The sequence below is a fragment of the Erpetoichthys calabaricus genome, chromosome 16, assembly GCF_900747795.2.
Source record: "Erpetoichthys calabaricus chromosome 16, fErpCal1.3, whole genome shotgun sequence".
NCBI lineage: Eukaryota > Metazoa > Chordata > Cladistia > Polypteriformes > Polypteridae > Erpetoichthys > Erpetoichthys calabaricus.
In genome coordinates, this window is record NC_041409.2 from 41400600 (window position 1) to 41424875 (window position 24276).

The 24276-nt window shown below is 39.2% G+C and overlaps 1 protein-coding gene across 1 annotated transcript in view; it reads right to left on the reverse strand.

The window, feature by feature from the left end:
- ttbk2a (tau tubulin kinase 2a) overlaps positions 1-24276 on the reverse strand; it is a 325367-nt gene that overhangs the window by 198605 nt on the left and 102486 nt on the right. Inside the window, exons 2-3 of the mRNA XM_051920065.1 lie at positions 12397-12568; positions 8105-8252 (exon numbers count right to left, since the gene is read on the reverse strand). Coding sequence (XP_051776025.1) covers positions 8105-8252; positions 12397-12465 — 217 coding nt within the window. The 5' untranslated portion in view covers positions 12466-12568. The remainder of the gene's footprint in view (positions 1-8104; positions 8253-12396; positions 12569-24276) is intronic.

Genomic DNA, 24276 nt, shown 5'->3' on the forward strand with positions numbered 1-24276 from the left:
TTCAAGTATGGCGCTGACGCCACATCTCAGTGCCAACACTTTGCAGACTGTACTTAAAAGACACGCCCTCCTCACTGGACAGTTAAAAACACCAATCAAACTAACGATGACATCAAGTATTACCCAATCAAAAGTAGGAAAGGAGGCATCTTCATAAAATGCGTGTGGGATGATTTGCATGAGACGCTGCTTTAAAAAAAAAATGATTACAAAAATACGGGATAAATCCCGTCCACTATTGATTCAAAACGGGACGCGCAATTTCATTGTCAAACGCAGCACGATTCCGTATTTTAAAGGACGGGTGGCAACCCTACAGTGCCAGGTAACCACCCATACAATCAGATTGTGATTCAGACTAGGAATGCAATGAATGTAATTACCCCGATCTACATACAAGGCGAAAGTCTTGCAACATTCAAAGATGATGGATTGGGATAATTAGTACTTATTAAGTACACCATGGAACATAAAAGAGCTTATGAAGCCTTGAACCGAAAAAAGCAACATCTTAGAGATCGTACAAAAAAAAAAGGAGGTAATGTCGTTTAACTCGCTGTAGATTTTATTCAAACATTACCAGTTATTCCACGAGGGAGACCAGCAGATGAACTCAACGCTTCTTTAAAATCCATGCTTCTCCCACGGTCGGTTATATGTCGCGTGTTCTCGGGTAGGTACACCAAAAAATGTATACATTTAAGCATGTAATGGGCAAAGAAAAAATGAGGTATACCCGAAGGCACTGCAGTAGTACTCAATGTAACTTTACTTCTTAAATGTTAATGTTTTACTGTTTAATCATTTATACGCTTCTTATATATTGTTCAAATTCTTTTATCAAAATACCAGTGACAGCGCAATGCACGATAACATGGAGTGAATACACCATACGCATCTGCCCACGGCCGCCCTGGTGTGCGCAGATAGGAGTTAATTGTAAAATAAAATAAACATAAAAAGAGTAATACAATCATCACCCATAAAGCGGATAGCAGACGTGACGTATTATATGTGTACCACATTTCAAGTCAATAGGTGAAACAGTTTGCAAGCTACAGGTGATTTAAATATCCTGGACAGACCAACGAAAAGCCACGGTAGCGAATTATACAAGAAGATTTTACTGTTTAATTATTTATATTTATATGAAATGTGCTTCTTATATATTACTTCATATTCTCATATGATAATGATGTTAATGTTGTTTATATTGATTTCTATGTTATTGTGAGTGCATCTATGTGTGTATATGTATGTATGTATGTATGTATGTGTATATATATATATATATATATATATATATATATATATATATATATATATATATATAAAAAATATATATATAAAAAATATATGTGTATATGTGTATATAATATATCTGTATATGTGTGTATATGTGTGTGTATATGTGTATATGTATATATATATGACAGCAACACTCATAACAATGACAACACAATTACATTGACAATCATGTTACGTTATTTTTAAAATGTTTCCTTTACTTTTTCATAACCTCTTTAACATACTACTTCTCCGCTGCGAAGCGCGGGTATTTTGCTACTAATCTATAAATGCGTGCATTATATTTTTATGGTCAATAATTTCTTCTTCATTCGTGTTGGTGATTACTGGTATTGCATTGCAAACTTCTTGTTTGTGAATTTGTAGAGCTAAAAGCTTATTAGCTTTTTCTCTGTGTTCATAGTAATGATGTCTAGACTTATAAATACGTTGTTCAGTTTCTTTAGTTGTTAAGTTCTATATGCAGGGCCTGCCTTTTCCTGTGGAGAGAGCTTCACTTGGACGCCTGGCTTGTTCTTCATCTATTCTAGTAATTTCATTTCTTAGCTCTGACACTTTCTTTGTTTCTAATTTATTTCTGTGGGAAAGAAATGAAATAATCTGTCCTCTTAAGAAGGTCTTTAGGGTTAAACCAGAGTGTTCCTGCAGAAACCTCTGTGGGCGTGTTTGTCTCTAAGAAGAAGCTGTTTTGTTTGGATATAAATTCTGTGCAGTTCTCGTCTGCCAATAGAAGAGGGTTAAGACGCCATCTGCGAGGTGAGTGTGAGGGGCTTAATGATTTTAGCTCCAAGACTAGAGGGGCATGGTCGGAGATAACAATTGTGTCGTATTTGAATGATTTAATTGTAGGCAGAAAATTATTATCTATAAAAAAATAATCAATTCTTGAATAGCTATAATGCACTGGTGAGTAAAACGAATATGTTCTTGAGTTTGGATTAAGAAACCTCCAGGGGTCTGATAAGTTGTGATCATTTAAAAACTGTGTAATTGTCTTTGCAGTATTAGATGTCATCCCCCCTGTCACAGGAGTCCTATCTAAAAGTGGATTTAAAATACAATTAAAGTCCCCAGCCATTATAATTTTATGAGTGTTCACCTTGGAATGTATGCAAATAGATTTTGCATGAATTCCTTATCATCGACATTGGGTGCATAAACATTTATAAAAATCATTTTACTGTTATATAAGTTGCCCATGACCATCACATATCTCCCTTCAGGGTCCGATACTACATCTGATGCTACAAATGGGACTGTTCTGTGTATGAGAATTCCCACCCCTCTAGTTTTCTTTATAAAGCTAGAATGGAACATTTGGCCAGTCCAGTCTTTTTGTAGTCTGAACTGATCCTTGCTTAGTAAGTGGGTCTCCTGTAAAAATACTATTTTAGCGTTTAAGCCTGTTAGGTGAGAGCATACTTTCTTTCTCTTTAATTCGTGATTCAGGCCTTTAACATTCCAGCTCACAAAGTTAACTGTCCCATCATGGAGACCTTGATTCTGAGTTTTTAATGTCATTTTATAGTCTTAACTGGTAATGAGGCAGTTTTAATCTTAGTTTTAAGATTCCCCATGAGTTATTGCATTTTAGCCTATTGTTGCATTGATACTTATAGTTATAGGGATTAGAAGAATAGATTAGATATAGCCTGCTCTCCTTCTCTCCCCCCTTTATCCCCCCACCACCCCCCCATTTTGCCTCCCCACATGAGGCTTGATCCCACTTCGCGATGTCCCGGTCCTCTGAAATACGAAGAGACATAGCACGTCCAAAACAAAACAAACCCCACCCCGCAGCAGCGTTCGAGAATTAAAACAAAGAGATATCTATTGCAGCTGAATTCTAAATACTATCTGCCGAAAATATAATCATTAACAGTCTTTAAGCTTAAAATAATCTTCAGCAATTTTAAGATAAAGATAAAAAAAAAAGAATGAACCCTGGGAATGATTTTAAAAAGTAGTCTAGGATAAACATGGTAATTCCTAGTGTAATAGTATAATGTAATAGTATAAATGTAATAGTAATGTAATAGTAGAAATAGCAATAAACCAAGAGTATGATGTTAAACCATCTACTCTAAGGTAGTTTAAAAAAAAAAAATCCTACTTTAATTACTTCCACACTTACGTCTATAACTCTAATTAAGACATAAACATGTCCAGATAAAGAAAAGGATGTATAATTATAATACCAGTCTCTTTAAAACTGGATCCGAGAGCAGATGATAGGTCCTTCCCATGCCACGACAGAATATGGCTCCTTACTAATTTTCAAAAGAGTGTCAGAAACAGCTTCGTTAATTCCTTTTCAGCTTCTTCCTTGCTTGAAAAAATATAATATTGATCTTGAACTTCCACTTTCAGTTTGGCGGGATACAAGAGGCTGTGCTGTATTTGATATCGGTTTTCCGTAGCAACTTTTTAATGTCAAAGTAGGCTGCACGTTTTACAGCCGTTAATGGTGAGAAGTCGGGGAAAATATGAATAAGATTATTTTCAAATATAATGTCTTGCTTGTGTCTGAGAAGTGCCATCACATCAAGCTTACATTGTAGTCGCTCGAAGCGGACAATAAAAGACCTAGGTTTAAAGGTACTTGACCTGTATGTGCGATAAGCAGCTGCTATCTCAATGTCGAGTTTAAAATCACCTCCAATTATTTTAGATAGTAATTCTACTGCAAATTTCACTGGGCTTGAGCTTTCTCGTTTCTCAGGTATACCCTCAATTCTTATATTATTTCTTCTGTACCCATCTTCCAGGGCCGCAAGTCTGTCTCCAAGTTTTTTGCATTCGGAATTCGCAGCTGTGGCTTTTTCATTGGCGTTACACGCCAATTGTTCCGCTGTTTCAACTCGAGCCGTGAATGCCTGCTTAACGTCATCCAGCTGATCTGTAGCGTCATTAATCTGGTTGGCAAGCATTTTCAGTTTGAATCTATTTTCTTCGATGTGTTCCTCTAATTTCTCCAACATGCCTTTAAAGTTCACGTCAAAACGTTTAAATAATAATAATAATTTTTTGCATTTATATAGCACTTTTCTCACTACTCAAAGCGCTCAGCAATTGCAGGTTAAGGGCCTTGCTCAAGGGCCCAACAGAGCAGAGTCCCTTTTGGCATTGATGGGATTCGAACCAGCAACCTTCCGATTGCCAGTGCATATCCCTAGCCTCAGAGCCACCACTCCACCTACGCGTTTCCCGGTCTTTATTATCCTTTTTAATCTCGATGATATCCTTCTTAAGCTCAATGTTAGATTTCTTGTTATCCTTCTTAAGCTCATTTATGGCCGTAGCCACGGCGGCAGCCAGTGTAGCAATCATCTCTTTCAGTTCGGACAGTTCTCTTCAGCTTTCGCGCTCCGCAAGTGGAAATGCAGCTCCTGTTGCAGCGGGCTCGCAATGAGTAAATGAGAGCACATCCTGCAGGGCCTTTTCTAGTCTCGAATGATCCTCAGAAATCGGCAATCCATCGCGACCTGTATCACTTGCACCTTCGCTCCCATTTTCACTCTCGACTGGAGACGATACAATGGAGCGGGACCCCAGGAGTTCTGCGCATTTGTCTGCCTGTTCCAGGTCAGCCTCCGAGAGGCCATACCTTGCACTCGGGCCGGATATCTGTCCAGACTTTGAAGCGGCTTTAAGTTTCTTTTCCGGTTCTTTCAGACTTTTCTTCTTGTTACTCATGCTTGTATATTGTAGTGGAAGTTCTTTGGTCGGGTTAAATACAGGATACCTCTTTATAATATGAAATACGTGGGAAAATAAAGCCGCTGCTAGCAGAGCTCTGCTTCAGACGTCCATCTCCTATAAACGGACGAGACCAATCTTTTTTTTTTTCATTTTATTGATTTTATTGAAATCACACAGTCCATACAAATAGATCAATTTTACAAGAATAGGATTGAAAATAAATCAACCCCCACCCCTGAGAAAGAGAGCATGGGCAGCAGAATAAAACTTAAACCTAGTAAAAATAAGTAAATAGACAAATTATTAAGTGAATATAGATAAATGGAGAAGAAAAAAAAAAGAGAATAGGGAGAGAAGCTGCTTCCTCAGTGCTTTAAAAGCTTATTCTAAAATGTTATTGATTAGATCCTGCCAGGTTTTGAAAAAGTTCTGCACAGATCCTCTAAGTGAGAATTTGATTTTTTCCAATAAAATAATATATAACATCAGTTACCCACGGACGTAAAAGGGGAGAGTTAGGATTCTTCCAGTTGAGCAAGATAAGTTTATGTGCCAATAGTGTAGTAAAGGCAATTACAGTTTGTTTGTCCTTCTCCACTTTAAGCCCATCTGGAAGTACACCAAACACAGCTGTTAGTGGATTAAGAGGGATTGTGACACCAAGGCTGTCTGAAAGGCATTTAAAAATTTTGGTCCAAAATTATGTTAATTTGGTGCAGGCCCAAAACATGTGACCCAGTGAGACTGGAACTTGATTGCAGCGTTCACAGGTTGGATCTTGCCCTGGAAACATTTTGGACAATTTTAAGCGAGACAGAAGTGCTCGATATATAATTTTTAGTTGAATAATTGTATGCTTTGCGCATATGGAGCTCAAATGAATTCTCTGCATTGCTACCTTCCACTCCTTTTGTGAAATGTTGAGGGAGAGATCCTTTTCCCATTTTCCTCTTGGATCTTTGAAAGGGAGGGACTGTAAAATGGTTTTATATATTGCAGAGATGCTGTCTAAGTCCTTGAAACTGATGAATATATTTTCCAGCATAGAGGGAGGTGGAAGGTGAGGAAAATTGGGCAGGATCTGTTTAATAAAGTTTCTAATTTGAAGATAGTGAAAGAAATGTGTTGCTGGAAAGTTAAATTTAGAATGTACTTGTTCGCAGGATGCAAAGACATTGTCTATTTACAGATCTCCAAGTGATTTAATCCCAAATGTTTTTCAGACATTAAAAACTGCGTATATTTGCGAGGGTTGAAAAAGGTGGTTCTCGTGCAGAGGTGCCACCAACAAAAGAATGCTTCCTACATTGGTTCCATATTCTGTATAGAGTTGTAATTAAAAGCATCCTCACTTTCTCCATAACAGTCTGGGATGGCAATGCACCTGCTCACACAAAACAAACTGCAGACAGCAGAAAAGATGGCAACCCTGAAACTAGACATCAAGGGTCAGGAACATGCTGGAAATATTAATGACCACACTCGCCTAGGCAACCATCTCTTCAAGGAAATGTTAGCAGTCACTAAAAGCAATATCTACAAGACATAGAAATTTGTGTCACTCTGGTTATGCACTTACTCAAATTCGTCTTTCTTTTACTACTTTCTGTTCTTCCCCATTTATAAAAATTATATTTATTTTATATAAGACTTACCTAATATATTACTGGCTGGAGATCAATTCTACAATGCTATATTGTTTTATAAATCTGCACTTTTTACATTTAATGTTGTGATGGCGTCATGTACTGTATATTGTGTTTTTAAATTCTATGTACCTTCGTAAAAGTGACAATGACAATAAAGATCTATCTATCTAGATCTATCTAGAGTATAGATGGAAAGAAAAGCACAAGAAATTCCTAGCAACCATGTTGAACTTTAAGCTTTATTGCCAGAAAAGTTCAAAAAGGAAACTAAAAACACAGATTTTAAGTAATAAGCTTAACCAGTTGTGAAAATCTATATGAACATGTTCTCTGGACCAGTGTAACAAGGAGTCCACACTCCACTTGGAAGTACAGTGTTAGCCTTAAATTTAGTGGAAGTAAATCAGACATGGGTAAATTTATCTCCCATCACGCACGTGCATTGTAAAAGTATGTGGAAGATGTTATGATGTTAACTTTGGAAACACTGCCCTCTTTGGTCACCTGGCTACAAAGGAAATCTCAGAACCAAAAACTGATGTTCATTCCAAAGACTAAGTACTTGTTGGGACAAGACTGTCCATACAAGCACTCAGAAATATTTGCTGACAAACACTGAATGTTTTGGAGTTCAACTCATTCATGTTTGTCCTATTTTTACTTAGCATTGTTGCTACTAAACTGGGATCTCCCTGGAGGTACCAACACCTTAATCATTACAGACCCTCTCCTCCTCACAGGGTATAGAATTTATATTAAGTTTCAGCACTTGCACTACCAGAGAGAAGCATTAACACAGTATACTGATACTTAAGACTGGACTGCTTATAGCACTGTGTATGATTGCGTATTATAGTTCTTCTGTTGTTGTGGTTATTTCTGCAAATAAATACACCTTTACACAAAAAAAGAAAATCCACAGCACTTGTAGCCAATCATGTAAGTTTCAGTTATATGCCAGATGCCTACATTCAAAATGTTTCTAATTTTTCTATGAAGAAAACAGGTACCGTAAATTATTTCAATAACAACAGGCTGGAAAGTATGTTTTTATAATGTAATCATTCTGAAATCCTCAGTTGATCTATTTAACCTGAAGCAAAACAGTTGCTATCATAGAAGTGTACAATGTGAACTTTTTCAGAATCATGGTACTTTCAATTATTTACCACAGACTGAGTTCCAGCACAACAAAAATCAAAAACTTAAAACAAATTATAATCACAGCAAAAACATATTTGGCTGTTTACCAGCTTGACAAGAACAAGCAGCAAACTACATGGATACTGGTTAAAATACCATGAAACCTGCAAATCCAGCCCTAGTAAAGGAAATGTTACAGTGAGTGGGTTTAAGAAACAAGATGATATTCTCATCAAGACAGCTTTGCTGCAAATGTTTCCTGTGGTATTGTATTGTGCTCAAATAACTGATTTGGCGCTCACCTTGCAGTTTCTTCAATACTGCCACTTCCATTTTGAGGACCTGTTTGGGTTGTTGTGCTGATTCCACTTTCAAAGCCACACACTCACGGGATGACAGATCCAAGGCCTCATAGATCTCTCCAAAACCTCCACCTCCAATTTTCTTCACCTGGAAGAACGCAGATAATGGCAGTACAAATTTAGATTGTTAAAGTGAGATACATGTTGCTACCTGGGAGTTTTGAGCTTCCTTTACTTGATGACACCAAATGAGATTGCACCTGAATGCAGGTGTGCAAAATAAAGTAAACAGTCAAGAGAGGGGACCCAAGCAATATAAAGGGGGAGAACAAGCATTCTCACACATGAGGAAGTGGGAAAACTCAGCCTAAAAATATGAAAACTGCTTTTAATTTTAAGAAGTTTTGTACTATGACAAAACTCTCCTCAGTCAGTAAAAATCAAATTCATCGTTAGTAGGTTTCAGCCAAAGCATTGCTACTCTAGTTTCTGTGGCTTCATGCCTACTTTCTGACATCGAAATGATTGACTAACCCTGTATGAGGCAGCAGACAGTATTCAGACATTAATTTTAATGAGCAGCATGCCGTGCTAAACTGCTCTGTTTAGCTGTGCCAGACTCCAGACACCCCTGCAAACATTGCCTAATTGTTTCAAAGAGAGCAAGAGATCTCTAACAGGCACAGGGCTTCCGAGTGGGGGCTGATATGGTCCTGCTTGAGATCAATAAACAGGCTTGTGACTTAATTTCTGATGAAAATGTAGCAATGAACATCTGGAAGAAGCAACTCTAACATGAGCTTCCAGCAATATAAGCTACTGAAGAGGACTGAGAATATATCTGACTGAAATACAGTTAATGGAATGGATACATTAAGGAATAAGCTTGATTTGAAATATGTGAAGAAACTGAATTCATGGTAAAATTTACACTATTACATATTCATTGTGTTCTAATTTGTGGGCAATGAGCCTTTAACACTAGAATCCCTGAAGCCTACGAAAAACTAGTAAACCCGGGCCACCTTAAATTCCTTCGCACCTCTTCATCAGTATCTTCTGTTTTATAAATGTGTCGATCAGCACAAGCAGCAAGCAGCCTGCTGTCCCATCCCCCCACCAACCGCGCTCAACTCAGGCAAAAAGTTCTCCCAGCTCAAATGTGTTTATCTGCGTGTGAGGTGCCTGGAGTTGTATAGGGTAAATAATATATCGTCATGTGGAATACATAGATTTCATGTGTGTTCTGTGTCTACAACCATCTCTGTAAGGGTAGGATGAAAGGAAATGCGAGACAAGAAATGCTGAAAATATGCTTAAAGCAGAAACTTTTTCCATGTTATATTAATAATGACATGAAGTGTATAATGTGAGAAGACTTTAGCCCAAATACCAAATAAATGTGTGCTTTAATTCAAGAATATAACCAAAGTAAAAAAAAAATCATTCAATCTACATGTTGCTATCAATGAGTTAAAAACCCAAGCTCAAATGTCAATCGACAGAAAGTTGATATGTGTTCTTGGATAGTGCTGAGGTAAGAACTGCTGCCTTATAACCAAAGGTTCAGAGTTCAAGACCGAGTGCTCTGCATTTTGAGTAGTGGGCTGCTATTTCTATCACATAGTAAGAACATACATTTGATTTGAGTCTGTAACGCCCAGTGTAAATTTTGATAGGACAGCAGGCTGCTTGTGCTGATCAACACATTTACAAAACAAAAGACACTAATGGAGAAGTGCAAAGGAATTTAAGGTGGCCTGGGATTACGAGTTTTTTCGTAGGCTTCAGGAATTCTAGTGTTAAGACATCATCTTCTACCAACAACTTGTGAGTTAACCATATTTTCTTAATGTAATGTTCCACCTTTAAACTTTTTTTTAACATTATATAAAATGCAATATATATAATAGTTTTTAAAAGTATGCAAATGAAGACACTGTCCGTATAGAACCAACCATTCCACCCCACTTACTGCCATGACAAGTCTACCCACCAAAAACTCTTTCACTTTGCAAAAGTCAAATGTGTCAACCAAAGCTCACTATGTTTTCCACATACGAAGAATGGTAATCTTCTGGTGACACATTACATGAGGTACTACCTATAATGCATCTATCAGTCACACACTGGTCTGTAACAACATTTTAACAAAAAGTATCTATGGGTTGTAATAACACTTAAAAAGCACTGATAAAATGATCATTCATCTTTGTGCAGTGTGGCATACCAAGACCCTTTAATACACTGGTAAAGCTACTGGTGAAGTTGAGAGCTTAATTTCGTCATATTAAGCGTTAATTATGGATTCATGAGCCTTATGCTTAATGAAGGATTACTGAGAGACACATTATGCCCTACTTAAGCCAATAAAGTTATTTTAGAAATTTGACAAATAAGAGGAGACCACTCAGTGCATTAAGATTGTTTGTTTAACTAAGACCTAAGCTGTCCCAATGTCTCAACCAGATACATCTTAAAAGCATATGCCATCCAAAAACAATATTGTGTTTAAGTATTACTTACCCCACCCCATGTGCTTTGTAGTGAAGGCCAAAAAAATTTTGAATCTCATGTGTTTATGCTTAACAAGAGAAAAACAGTATTGGAACTAGTTCTGTCCAACGACAATATGAAAACATCTATGGAAGAACTTTTTTAAATTCTCATGTAACGCATGTCACATAATCCACAAGTAAGTTATTCATTCTTACGGTAAAAACATGCAAAATATGTGCTTTGTTTGCTAAAATATTAACAGTTAATTCCTGAAAACTCTGCCTCAAATGTCAACAGGAAGGATGTCATTCCCATAACACTGTGCGTCTGAATGGAAGACAGAACTACTGACTAATGAATGAAGAAGAGGGGGATCTTCTTCTCCTGTAATCAATCTGATGTATTATCCATTTTGTTGTTTCTCAATGAATGGGTCACAAGTAGTTAAAAGGCTGAGAAACACTGGTCTATTTGTTGTCTTCCAGTAAGACTGAACTAATCCGGCCATTCTCCTCTATCCTGTTTCATTGCAGATACATTTTTGCCCACATAATTACCAATCACTAGAAGTTTTTAGTTCTGGGAGGGAGCGGCTACTTGTGAGGTGCTAGAAGCACCCTACCTAGAACCAACGGTCATTTCATCTAAATTGGTTAGATCACATGTCTTGTCTATTGAAATGTTTTTGTCAAACAAGAACTAAAATTCTTGACCATGTCTAGATACTATACAGACAGGTACATCTCAATAAATTACATTATTAGCGAAAAGTAAATGGATTTCAGTAATTCAATTCAAAGAGTGAAACTCATATATTATATAGATTCATTACACACAGAGTGATATATTTCAAGCATTTATTTATTTTCATTTTGCCTACAGGTAATGAAAACACAAAATTCAAAATCTCAGAAAATTAGAATATTACATAAGATCAAAAAAAAAAAAAAAAAAAAATCAAAGAATCCTGGCCTTCCATAACATCTCATCAGTGCCACAGGCTAATCGCCTCCATGCCATGCCACACCGATACAGTAATTCATGCAAAAGGAGACCCAGACCAAGTATTGAATGCGCACATGGACATACTTTTCAGTAGGCCAACATTTCTGTATTAAATTTTTTTTATTGGTCTTATGTGATATTCTAATTTTCTGAGATTTTGAGTTTTCATTACCTGTAGGCCATAATCAGCAAAATGAAAAGAAATAAACTTTTGAAATATATCACTCTGTGTGTAATGAATCTATATAATATATGAGCTTCACTTTTTGAGTTGCATTACTGAAATAAATTAACTTTTCGATGATATTCTAATTTATTGAGATGCACCTGTATATGTAACTGTATGTGTGCATGCACCACATGATGTGTATTAATGGGCAAGTGTAACTCTTAATGTGTTCACTGAGTGTATATTGTTATCATCTACTGATTAGATTGTGTTGAACTGTGACCTATGAACTTTGATCCATCGATATGCCAAATGCTGAATTGCTGACATAATTATATTTTTGATTTGCAATTTGTACATTGCTCTGGGAAAAACCAAAATAACTAAATTGGTACTGTAAAAAAATCATAGCTCCATTTAGCTTTTCCATTTATTTTTGTAATGTTGTTTTAAAGACATAAATTTAAAGATCAATAACATCATTACCTCTTTCACGTTGTGAATTTGAGAAAAAGGGAAAAAAATGTAGCATTTTCTGTACATATTAAAAGTCACACTGGATTGTCATCAGTTTGGATTTTCTGAATGAAGTACACCTTGTTTTAATCAGAGTACTTACCACTTTCCATCGTTCCTTCACTTGGAAGCCGACAGAAAGGATGTCAGCCTGTTCTACTCCTCCGCTCATCCTGCCAAACTGGCGTGGACTGAGCTTCTCCCCTATGCGTTGTCCAGTTCAAGAGTAAGCATTGGGCTCCAGGGTGCCTGCCTTCAGGCCTGCTAGCCTCTGCCTGCAATGAAAAAAAAGAAAAACTAAAAACACACTCCTGATAATTTTGAGACAAAAACAGCAAAATACAGCTAAGTGAAAGGTGCATCCAAGAGTGGACAAAGAGACTTTTTCTAAGATTCCTGTCTGCAATTGAAAAGCACAAATTGATGACAACACGTTTCATTCGCTCAGAGTTATTTATTTATTTATTTTTTTAATGATGATGAGCCTCGTTCATGACTCTCAAGAGTAATTACCTTAAGTCCGCCACAAAATTATGCAGAGTAATGCAGTTTCTCAAAGTATGCACGGAAGAGTACCAAAATTAATTACCATGCAGCACAATATTTTCGGGGCAAGAAAATGCATGTACACACACACTAAAAATAAACTGGCAGAGGTGACATAAGAAACATTTGCAACTTAAAAAAAAAAATAAAGACAAAAGGCCACATGTCAGCAGATTGTTGTGCCTCACTTGTTGGTAATATTCTAACTATCTGATGTGATGCCTGTAAAGATTAAATTCTAATGGAAACCCAGTTCAAGTTTCTTCCTTAAATGTAAAGGCTGTTTGGTCTATTTTACAACATTCACTGTGTACTTTTCCTTAAATGTCCTAATTCTGTACAAATCTTACCATTTTCCATGTGTGGTTTTTAAAAGATAAGGGTGCCTTCATGCAGGTCCAAAGAAAGTTCCTGGCATCTCTAACCTGATGCTAGAAAGGAGTACTCAACTCCATTCAGCTTGATAAGTATCTATAAAATACATTTTTTTGTTTAGGCTCTGTAAACCAACACATTAGATTTAAAATGAAGCAATCAAGATGTAACTGAAGTGTAGACTGTTAGCTTTCATTTAAGGGGTTTATTTTATTTAAGGGGCTTACAAATATATCACAAGAATTGTTTAGCAATGACAGACATTTTTTCACATAGTACTTCAGGGGCTTAAAAATAATTGGACAAGCTTAAATAACCCTAAACATAATGATCATTATCAATACTTGGTTGGCTGAAATCCTTTGCAGTCAATGACTGCCTGAGGTCTGAACCCCCGCAGTGATGCTTTGTTTGTTTCTGTCAGCACTCGTATCAATAAACACTAGTGCCCCCCACCCCCTTTTCATTGGCAGCCATGCATATGTCAGTGTCATGGCATTACCTCCATCATTTCACAGAAGAATTTTGACAAAGATATTCCTACCTTCTGGTAAGTGTTCTTGACTTGCCTGTCATGGTCACCTAGGTCTATTGGTGCTGCTGAGCTCATCAGTGCATTCCTTCCTTCCTTCCTTCTCCAAACTGTTCGATCTGGCCACTACTAACATTTCTGCTATCTTTCTGATTGGTTTGTCTTCTTTTCCCATGGCCTGCTTTACTAGCATTGACTATGTTCCCATCTCCTTTGACCTCATATTGAAGGTTCACAGCAACAGCTTACAAAAACAATTTTCACATTTGGAAAACTTCAGACCTTTTACCTGGTTAACTTAATGAAATAAAAAGGGAACTGCCCATGAAACAGCTTGTCAGTTAATTCTCCAATTACTTTTGGTCACTTAATAAGGTGGGGATGATGTGTACAAAGTTCTGTAACACCTAAACAATTCACCAAAGCTAAAATAACAACACCTTTATCAATATCAGAACACTTACGGACCTAACTAATTCCTTACATTGCACATTACCTATGGTGTAGAGTAACAGCATGTAAGATATCACTGTAAACTGCAGGGGAAAAACACAAGCCACATGGAATGTCTTTACTCAAGTTAAACAATCCTCTGATGGGGATTTCTTATAGAAGAGTTGAAATCCCCCAAGCTGCTAGTGGGCAAGAGTGATACTTGGCTACAGTTTCCTGCATTCCCTCTTGGGACGAGGGGGGAATCAGGAACTATTGAATTTAGCCTTATACTGGCCTCCACCTCCTCGGTCAGTTGAGGGACAATGCATCAAACTTTAAGCAGACACTCTATAGTGACAGAAAACCAGGCTAGGTTCTACTACTATCAACTAAAAACAAAGATGAGGCTATAGTAGGCTAATAATTATCCAAACTTACACAAGTGAGGACTGTGAAAATAGACAGACAGTGAGAGACAGACAGACAGACACACACACACTTTATTAATCCCAAGGGGAAATTCACATACTCCAGGAGCAGCATACTGATGAAGAAAATATTAAAGAGTGATAAAAATGCAGGTATACAGACACACAATAACTTTTTTATGTTTACCCCCCATCCCCCGGGTGGAATTGAAGAGTCGCATAGCGTAGGGGAGGAACAATCTCCTCAATCTGTCAGTGGAGCTGGAAAGTGACAGCAGTCTGTCACTGAAGCTGCTCCTCTGTCTCGAGATGATACTGTTTAGTGGATGCAGTGGACTCTCCATTATTGACAGGAGCCGATATCAAACTGTCTAGCTCCATGCCTACAATAGAGCCTCTGCCTTCCTCACCAGTTTGTCCAGGCGCGAAGCGTCCCTCTTCTTTATGCTGCCTCCCCAGCACACCACTGCGTAGAAGAGGGCATTCGCCACAACCGTCTGATAGAACATCCGCAGCATCTTACTGCAGATGTTGATGGACGCCAGACTTCTAAGGAAGTATAGTCGGCTCTGTCCTTTCTTACACAGCGCATCAGTATTGGCAGTCCAGTCCAATTTATCATCCAGCTGCACTCCTAGGTATTTATAGGTCTGCACCCTCTGCACACAGTCACCTCTGATGATCACGGGGTCGATGAGGGGCCTGGGCCTCCTAAAATCCACCACCAGCTCCTTGGTTTTGCTGGTGTTCAGCTGTAGGTGGTTTGAGTCGCACCATTCAACAAAGTCCTTGATTAGGTTCCTATACTCCTCCTCCTGCTCACTCCTGATGCAGCCCACGATAGCAGTGTCGTCAGCGAACTTTTGCACATGGCAGGACTTCGAGTTGTATTGGAAGTCCGATGTATATAGGCTGAACAGGACCGGAGAAAGTACAGTCCCCTGCAGCGCTCCTGTGTTGCTGACCACAATGTCAGACCTGCACTTCCCGAGACACACATACTGAGGACTGTCTTTAAGATAGTCCACAATTCATGCTACCAGGTATGAATTCACTCCCATCTCTGTCAGCTTGTCCCTAAGGAGCAGAGGTTGGATGGTGTTGAAGGCGCTAGAGAAGTCCAGAAACATTAATTCTTACAGCACCACTGCCCCTCTGTCCAAGTGGGAGAGGGATCGGTGTAGCATGTAGATGATGGCATCCTCTGCTCCCACCTTCTCCTAGTATGCGAACTGCAGAGGGTCGAGGGCATGATGGACCTGTGGCCTCAGGTGGTGAAGCAGCAGCCGCTCCATGGTTTTCATCACATGTGATGTCAGAGCGACAGGCCGAAAGTCATTCAGTTCACTAGGATGTGATACCTTTGGGACTGGGGTGATGCAAGATGTTTTCCAAAGCCTCGGGACTCTCCCCTGTTCTAGGCTCAGGTTGAAGATGCGCTGTAGAGGACTCCCCAGCTCCAACGCACAGGCCTTCAGCAGTCGTGGCGATACTCCATCTGGACCCGCTGCTTTGTTGGCACAAAGTCTCCTCAGCTCTCTGCTTACCTGGGCTGCTGTAATTGTGGGTTGGGGTAAACGCTCTCCTATGCTGGTATCAGCAGAAGGATGGGTGGAGGGTGCAGTACACTGAGGTGAGAGTGGGTTAGGGTGGTCAAACCTGTTAAAAAAGTTGTTCATCTGGTTTGCTCCCTCCACATCTCTCTCAATGGTGGCACCCCGCTTTGAGCTGCAGCCAGTGATGATCTTCATCCCATCCCACACTTCCTTCATGCTGTTATTCTGCAACTTCTGCTCCAGCTTTCTCCTGTACTGCTCCTTCGCCGCCCTGAGCTGGACTCTGAGTTCCTTCTGCACACGCATAATGCACACACATGCTGATCACCGCCTTTAAAAGCCCTTTTCTTCTGGTTCAAAAGGCCCTTAATGTCACTTGTAATCCATGGCTTGTTGTTAGCATAGCAGTGTACTGTTCTTACTGGAACTACAATGTCCATACAGAAGTTGATGTAGTCAGCAGTGCAGTCAACAACCTCCTTAATGTACTCACTATAAGAGCCCTGCAGGATATCCCAGTCCGTAGTTCCAAAGTAGTCTCTCAGAGCCTGCTATGCCTCAGGGGACCACTTCCTGAATGAGTGTGTGTTTGTAGGTAGCTCCCTCACTCTTGGTTTGTAGTGAGGCTGAAGCAGAACCAGGTTATGATCTGCTTTCCCAAGTGCAAGCAGCGGGGTGGCGCTGTATGCATCTTTAACGTTTGCATACAGTAGGTCAATAGTCCTATTTCCCCGGGTGTTACTATCCACATACTGGGAGAAGGCAAATAATGTTTTGTCCAGCGTTACATGGTTGAAGTCTCCAGCGATTAGCACAAGTGCCTCGCGGTGTTGTGTTTGTAATTTAGCCACATCAGAATGGATGATGTCACACACTATCTCCACGTGCGCCCAAGGAGGGATGTATACAATAACAACAATGACGTGTCCAAACTCACTGGGCAAGTAATAGGGATGCAGACTTACGGCCAACAGTTCGATGTCCCTGCAGCAAGTGGAACTTTTAACGTTAACATGTCCAGAGTTGCACCATCTTGTATTGACATAGAGTGCAAGTCCTCCTCCTTTCTGCTTCCCGCAGGTACTTACGTCTCTGTCCGCTCTAACTGTACTAAACCCGGGTAGCTCCATGTAAGCATCTGGGATGTTAGCTGTTAGCCAAGTTTCACTAAATATCACCTTATTCCCAATCATCTCATTTTCTAATGCAACATGAAGAGTGTAGAATCAAAATTTTGAACAAATCCAGCCTTATGTCAGTTTTGGAATCTGGGAAGTGGTGGTACTGTAAGTGTTCGGAAGTGTTCTTGGCATCCCATGGGCATGCAAGGCTGTAGCGGCCCCACATCTGGGCATGTCGGACCACATCGCAGTGGAGCTGATCCCAGCCTATACTCCCATGATCTGCAAGATGACACCGACTACCAGAACAGTACAGGTATGGACTGAGGAGGCATCTTCAGCATTACAGGACTGTTTTGAGCAAACTGACTGGGGAGTGTTCAAACAGGGATATACATCATCTGTCCTATCCTATGTGCAGTTCTGTACTGATGCTGTCCTGCCCACAAAGACCTTTAGGGTGTTTCCAAATCAGAAACCGTGGCTGGACAGTACGGTGAGGTCCCTGCTTAAAGCCCGGGATGCTGCATATAGGTCAGGCGACAGACTGACATATAGCAAAGCCCAAAAAGAACTAAAAAAAGGAATAAACCTGGCAAAATACAAATACAAACAGTGTACAGAGGAGTATTTTGATAACAATGACCCACAGAACATGTGGAGAGGCTTAAAGCCTATAACGGATTATAAGCGTAGTGATCAGAAGGTCAGCTATGACCCTAGTCTCCCTGACACCTTGAACAGTTTCTTTGCACACTTTGATGCATCTAGCAGTAGGTAGACTGAACATCTCCCTTGGCTGGAGGAGCAGCATCAGCCTCTAGTCCTGCAACTACACCAAGTGAGGTCCACCTTGAGGGGGATCAACACCAACAGAGCTGCAGGACCGGAAAGGTATCGGGTAAGACAGTGAAAATATGTGCTAATCAATTGGCAGGAGTCTTTCTGGACATTTTCAACCTTTCTCTACAATTTGCAATGGTCCCTGTCTGCCTCAAATCCTCCACTATTGTGCCAGTACCTAAAAAATCAGCTGTCACCTGCCTTAATGATTACCGCCCTGTGGCTCTGACCCCAGTAATAATGAAGTGCTTTGAGAGAATCCTCCTAAAGTACATCAAGGATGCCATCCCTGCTGTATTTGACAACCATCAGTTCGCCTACAGGAGAAACAGATATACAGAGGATGCCGTCTCAATAGTACTTCACACAGCCCTGACTCATCCGCAGTGCCCTAACACTTATGCTAGGATGCTATTCGTCGATTTTAGTTCAGCGTTTAATACCGTAATCCCGGACAAGCTGGTACAAAAGCTTCATAATCTGGGTCTGTTCACATCGTTGTGTCTCTGGATCAGTGACTTTCTCACCAACAGGCCTCAGGTGGTTAGAATTGGAGATTGTACACCAGCCACACTGGTTCTGAACACAGGCATGCCACAGGGTTGTGTGCTCAGCCCAGCACTCTTCACGTTATTTATGCATGATTGCTCTGCCATCCATGCCACAAATATGGTTGTGAAGTTTGCGGATGATATGACCGTGGTGGGTCTCATATCAGACAATGATGAGACTCATTATAGAGAGGAGATACAACACTTAGCACTATGGTGCTCAGCCAACAACCTCATCTTGAACACCAACAAGACCAAAGAGGTCATTGTGGACTATAGGAGGTCTAGAAGAACAGAACATGCTCCTATATTCATACATGAGGAGGCTGTAATGTGTGTGGACAATATCAAGTTCTTTGGTATCCACATCACAGCGGATCTGACCTGGTCTTTGAACACATCTCACCTGGTAAAGAAGGCCCAACAAGGACTCTTCTTCCTCAGGAAGATGAGACGGGCTGGATTCTCCTCTTGGCTGCTCACAAACTTCTACAGAAGCTATAGAAAAGCATTCTCTGTCACAGTATGACAGTGTGGTACGGCAGCTGCACAGCACAGGACAGGAAGGACTTGGCACGGTTGGTAAGAACAGCACAGGGGATCGTGGGAAGTCCTCTCCTAGACCTGGACTCTGTATATGCTGGAAGGGTGCAGAAGAGGGCCAAATGTATAGCTGCAGATCTCACCCATCCGGGAAATGGACTGTTTGTACCACTGCCTTCGGAAAAGCGGTACAGAAACATAAAAACAAGTACCAGCAGACTGAACGACATCTTTTCCCCCAGAGCTGTGAAGTCCATCTGCCCCTGCTGATACACACACATTCATCTACCCCTAACCTGCCCCCCTGTAGATATGCACACGCACTTTCCCTCGTAATCAAACACACACACTTGTATTCCTCCCCTGCAGACCCACGCACACAGATCACTGGTCTCTGCAGGCGTACTACCTCAGGAAAAGTCTGGACTTGATGATGTTTTATTACTGCTGTCTTTTATGCTTATTATTTATAGTGTATTGTGTATTTAAGTATTCTGCCATGAAGCCGAGTCCTACCAACAAAAAATTTTGTTATGTGTATGCATAATGACAATAAAGAATTCTATCTTCTATCTATATATTAGGCCTCCTGCAACCAATTAAATTAGACTGTTTCCAGATACTACAGTAGATAGTTTTTGTTTTAGGTAAGCCTATTGAGAGAAACTGCTGCTGCAGTTTAAAGTGGTTAGATAATAATGGATTTTTTTTTTAACCGATTTCAGTAAAGGGAGACTGGAAAACACTGAGCTAGAACTTATTCATAGTTCAGGTCACTTTGGAAAGATCACTAAAATACTCACCGCATATGATGAGCTCAACACAAATAATAAGGAATTTCACGATTCCTTTATCAAAGTAGACCAGTTCTGCAATCATTCTGACGCTGAGTCATCAATCATTTCAAACAATTTCTTCAACTTTTTCCACATTTTAGTCAGATTTTGACATGCATAGACATCTAGATTCTTCAACACCTTCATGACCTCCTCAAAATCTTCTGCATCACTTGAACACACAAGCATCCAACATGCATTCCACCTGTTATCATCTGAAAAGATCTGATAGCCATTTTGTTTAAAATCACAAAACATTTCACACTGGTATAACAGAATTTTAATGAAATATTTTTAATCAACACACAGTAATTCTTACAACTTAATACAAGCATATAAAATGAAATTGTAACAATGGATTTTTAAAAGCATAAGGAAAAGCATTGAAACTTAACCCTAACCCTAAGGGGTTAACTAAACGTTGCTTATAGCTTGAGCATGTGATCATCTTAAGAGGAATCATCAAGGTAGTTGCTAAGGTTAAAATGAAGTAGATGTGTAATCAGCACACCCTTAAAAAGTGAGGACAAACAAGTTTATAAAGCCCAAACACCCCTATTATGAAGCGGTGATAAAATCAATGAGAAGACCCGTAACAAAGTGATGTTTTGAATAATGGAAAAATCGACATGTATCACTCCATGGACTAAGACATTTGTGCACATCTATATGCAAATACAGCATCGTTCTGCATTTTCATCTGGTCTCCAAGAATGATTTATTTGAATATAGAGGAATGTTTTTCCACAACATAATTTGGCGAGCTAGCCAGGAGAAAGAAGAGGTTCAGGTCTCCAGAAAGCAGAACAGAGATATGAGAAATGACACAAACGTTGTCACCGTTTAATTTGCTATTAAATGGTTTGTGTCAGTTTCACAGGAATTTCACTCTGCTAAAGGCGACATGATAAACTTCTCTTTTTGAACTAAAAAGTGCAGAAAGAACAGGTGAAAGTGCAAACAGAGGGCTAAATTGAGGGATTATTGTAAACAAGTTTATAAATAAGGGAAAGCCTACAGAGTACTTATAGGTCGCAACACTACTGCCCAATATAGCGGAAGTATAATATTGAAGGACCCAGCAGGTAAGCAAAAGTCCTCAAAGTCCCATCTCATTGTAGGTTTCTTCTTCCAGTAAACCTAGTGAGGGGATGAGTTAAAGGCAAAAACTTCCTGTTTAATCCTGATCCAGTGGGTCACTTGGGTCATCGGTTCATTTTTGTAAGATATTGCTGAGCTGATTACTGTCAAACAGAGACGAACCTGGCCACTTGGAATGCTGTCTCAGTGAATTACACTAAGTAGTGAGTATATAAAGAGCAGTTGAAAATTCTATTGAATACTGTTCCAACGCGAACGTCTGGGGGCACAGGCTCCTTCTTTGGTAACTGGATATTGTTATAGCAAATTAAATAGGAAGGGTTGTTATTTTTGAGGTTGTGGGGCTCAAAAATTTATTGTGGTAAGTGGATTACTACAAACCCGGGAGCCTGACCAGTTTGTATGAATTATCTCAAATAGTGGATACTGGAATGCAATTGAAAGTTACTACAAGAGAAAGAGCACATTTTGTATGAGGTTATCCCTAGGAGGATCCAGGAGGAGTGCCAAATGACCTTAGCAGAAGCTTGCCAAGGAAGCATACAATTAGGGAGGTCAGAATTAATAGGTCACTCTTAGAAGGAGTGTAGATTTAGTTTAAAAAAAAAAAAAAAAGTTTGTGTTTGTACAAGTGCTCTAAGATAAAGAGCAGGACTTAGACAAAAAGGTAAGATTTTTGTCATTGGTATAGATTGTAAGGTTTATTGTTTTATATGTAGTGTTTGTGTGTCCCCTTTGTGGCAGAGTGGACACTGTCACTCTGTATCTGAAATCCACAGCTGCGATTGACATCATCAGAGGATGTTGTATGTTTTGCTTCTTCATCCAGATTAGTAAAGTAAGGAGAGGGCAGTTAACTCGCTCTTCTTTATTAAAGTATGTTTCTTTATGTTTCTTTTTGTACATTGATTTGTAAATACATAGACGTATTAATGCGCGTCGAATTGAAAGAAAATAAATATATGACTACTCCAACTGAGAGAGTACAATGTGTAAATTGAGGTTGTAGGTCTGGAAAAAAAAGTAAAACTTCTAAGACTGACAAATATGTAGCGCAAAAGACAGGTCTTAGATTTGGGAATTAATGTATTTAAGTGGTATAAACAGAGTAATGGCCAGTGGGTAAAAGAAGGTTCCGGAAGCAAAGACTATGTGGTGTTATTAATGGCTAGTGTTCAGAACGTGAGAGGAAGCAGACCCATGATGAAGTAGGAAGCATGGCGAGATCGAAAATACTATTAACATACTGTAATGGGGGGATTGGTTAAAATAAATATTTAACTGCAAAGCAAAGTTACACAAGTGAGGAAATCGTGCAAGCAAGAGACAGTTGTGAGAAAAGAGAGAAAGTTGAAAAATGATGCTTTAGTTATTACAGGAGATGACACATTCAGGGAAAATGTTGGAAGTGATTAGAACATCTTGAAGGAATACTGTATGTTTGAAAATGCTATTCTATGACTACGAAATGACGTGTGAATGAGACTTCACTGTCTGATATGTATTAGTATTACAACCCCAATTCTGAAAAAGTTGGGATGCTGTGAAAAATGTAAATAAAAACAGAATGAAATCATTTGCAAACCCGTATTTTATTCACAATAGAACATAGAAAACATATCAAATGTTGAAAGTGTGACATTTTACTGTTTCATGAAAAATATTGGCTCATTTTGAATTTGATGGCAGCAGCACTTCTCAAAAAAGTCGGGGCGGGGGCAAAAGGCTGGAAAAATAAGTGGTACTAAAAAGAAACATCAAGAGGAACATTTTGCAACTAATTCTGCAACCAATTAGGTTAATTGGCAACTGGTCAGTAACATGATTGGGTATAAAAACAGCATTGTAGAGAGGTAGAGTCTTCTTAGAAGTAAAGATGGGCAGAGGTTCAGCAGTCTGCAAAAAATAGGTCTACAAATTGTGGAGCAATTTTAGAATAATGTTCCTCAATACATAAAACTTCAAAGACTTTGAATATCTCCTCATGTACAGTATATAATATCATCAAAAGATTCTGAGAATCTGGTGAAATCTCTGTATTCAAGGGACAAGGCCAAAAATCAATATTGGGTGCCTGTGATCTTCAGGCCCTCTGGAAGCACTGTATTAAAAACAGGCACGATTCTGTCATGGAAATCACTGCATGGGCTCAGGATCACTTCCAGAAATCATTGTGAACATAGTTCACCGTGCCATTCACAAATGCAAGTTAAGATAGACACTTTATTAATCCCAAGTGGAAATTCAAATACTCCAGCAGCAGCATACTGATAAGGAAACAATATTAAAGAGTGATAAAAACTGCAGGTAAAACAGACAATAACTATGTATAATGATGGTTAAAGCTCTATTCATGCAAAGAAGAAGCCACATGTGAATATGACTCAAAAACGTCAGCATCTTCTCTGGGCCAAATCTCATTTAAAATGGACTGAGGCAACGTGAAAAACCATTCTATGGTCAGATGAATAGAAATTTGATATTCTTTTTCGAAAACATGGATGCCGTATCCTCCAGACTAAGGAGGAGAGGGACTATCTGGCTTGTTATCAGCACTAATTTCAAAAGCCTACATCTATAATGGTATGAGGGTGCATTAGTGTCTATGGCAGCTTACACACCTGGAAAGGCGCCATCGATGCCTAGGTTTTAGAGCAATATATGCTCCCATTTAGCTGACATCTTTTTCAGGGAAGGCCTTGCATATTTCAGCAAGATAATGCTAAACTGCATACTTCATCTGTTATAACAGCATAGCTTTGTAGTACAAGAGTCTGGGTGCTGAACCATCCCACCTGCAGCTCAGACCTTTCACCTCTTTGAAAACATTTGGCACATCATAAAATGGAAAGTAGAACAAAGAAAACTAAGGTCTATTGAGCAGCTAGAATCCTCTATCAGACAAGAATTGGACAACATTCCTCTCCTAAAAAAACAGCAACTGGTCTCCTCAATTCCCAGATGTTTACAGACTGTTGTTAAAAGAAAAGAGGATGCTACACAGTGCTAAACATGGCTCTGTCCCAACTTTTTTGAGACGTGTTACCACCATCAAATTCAAAATAACCTTATTCTTTTCATAAAATGGTACATTTTCTCAGTTTAAACATCTGATA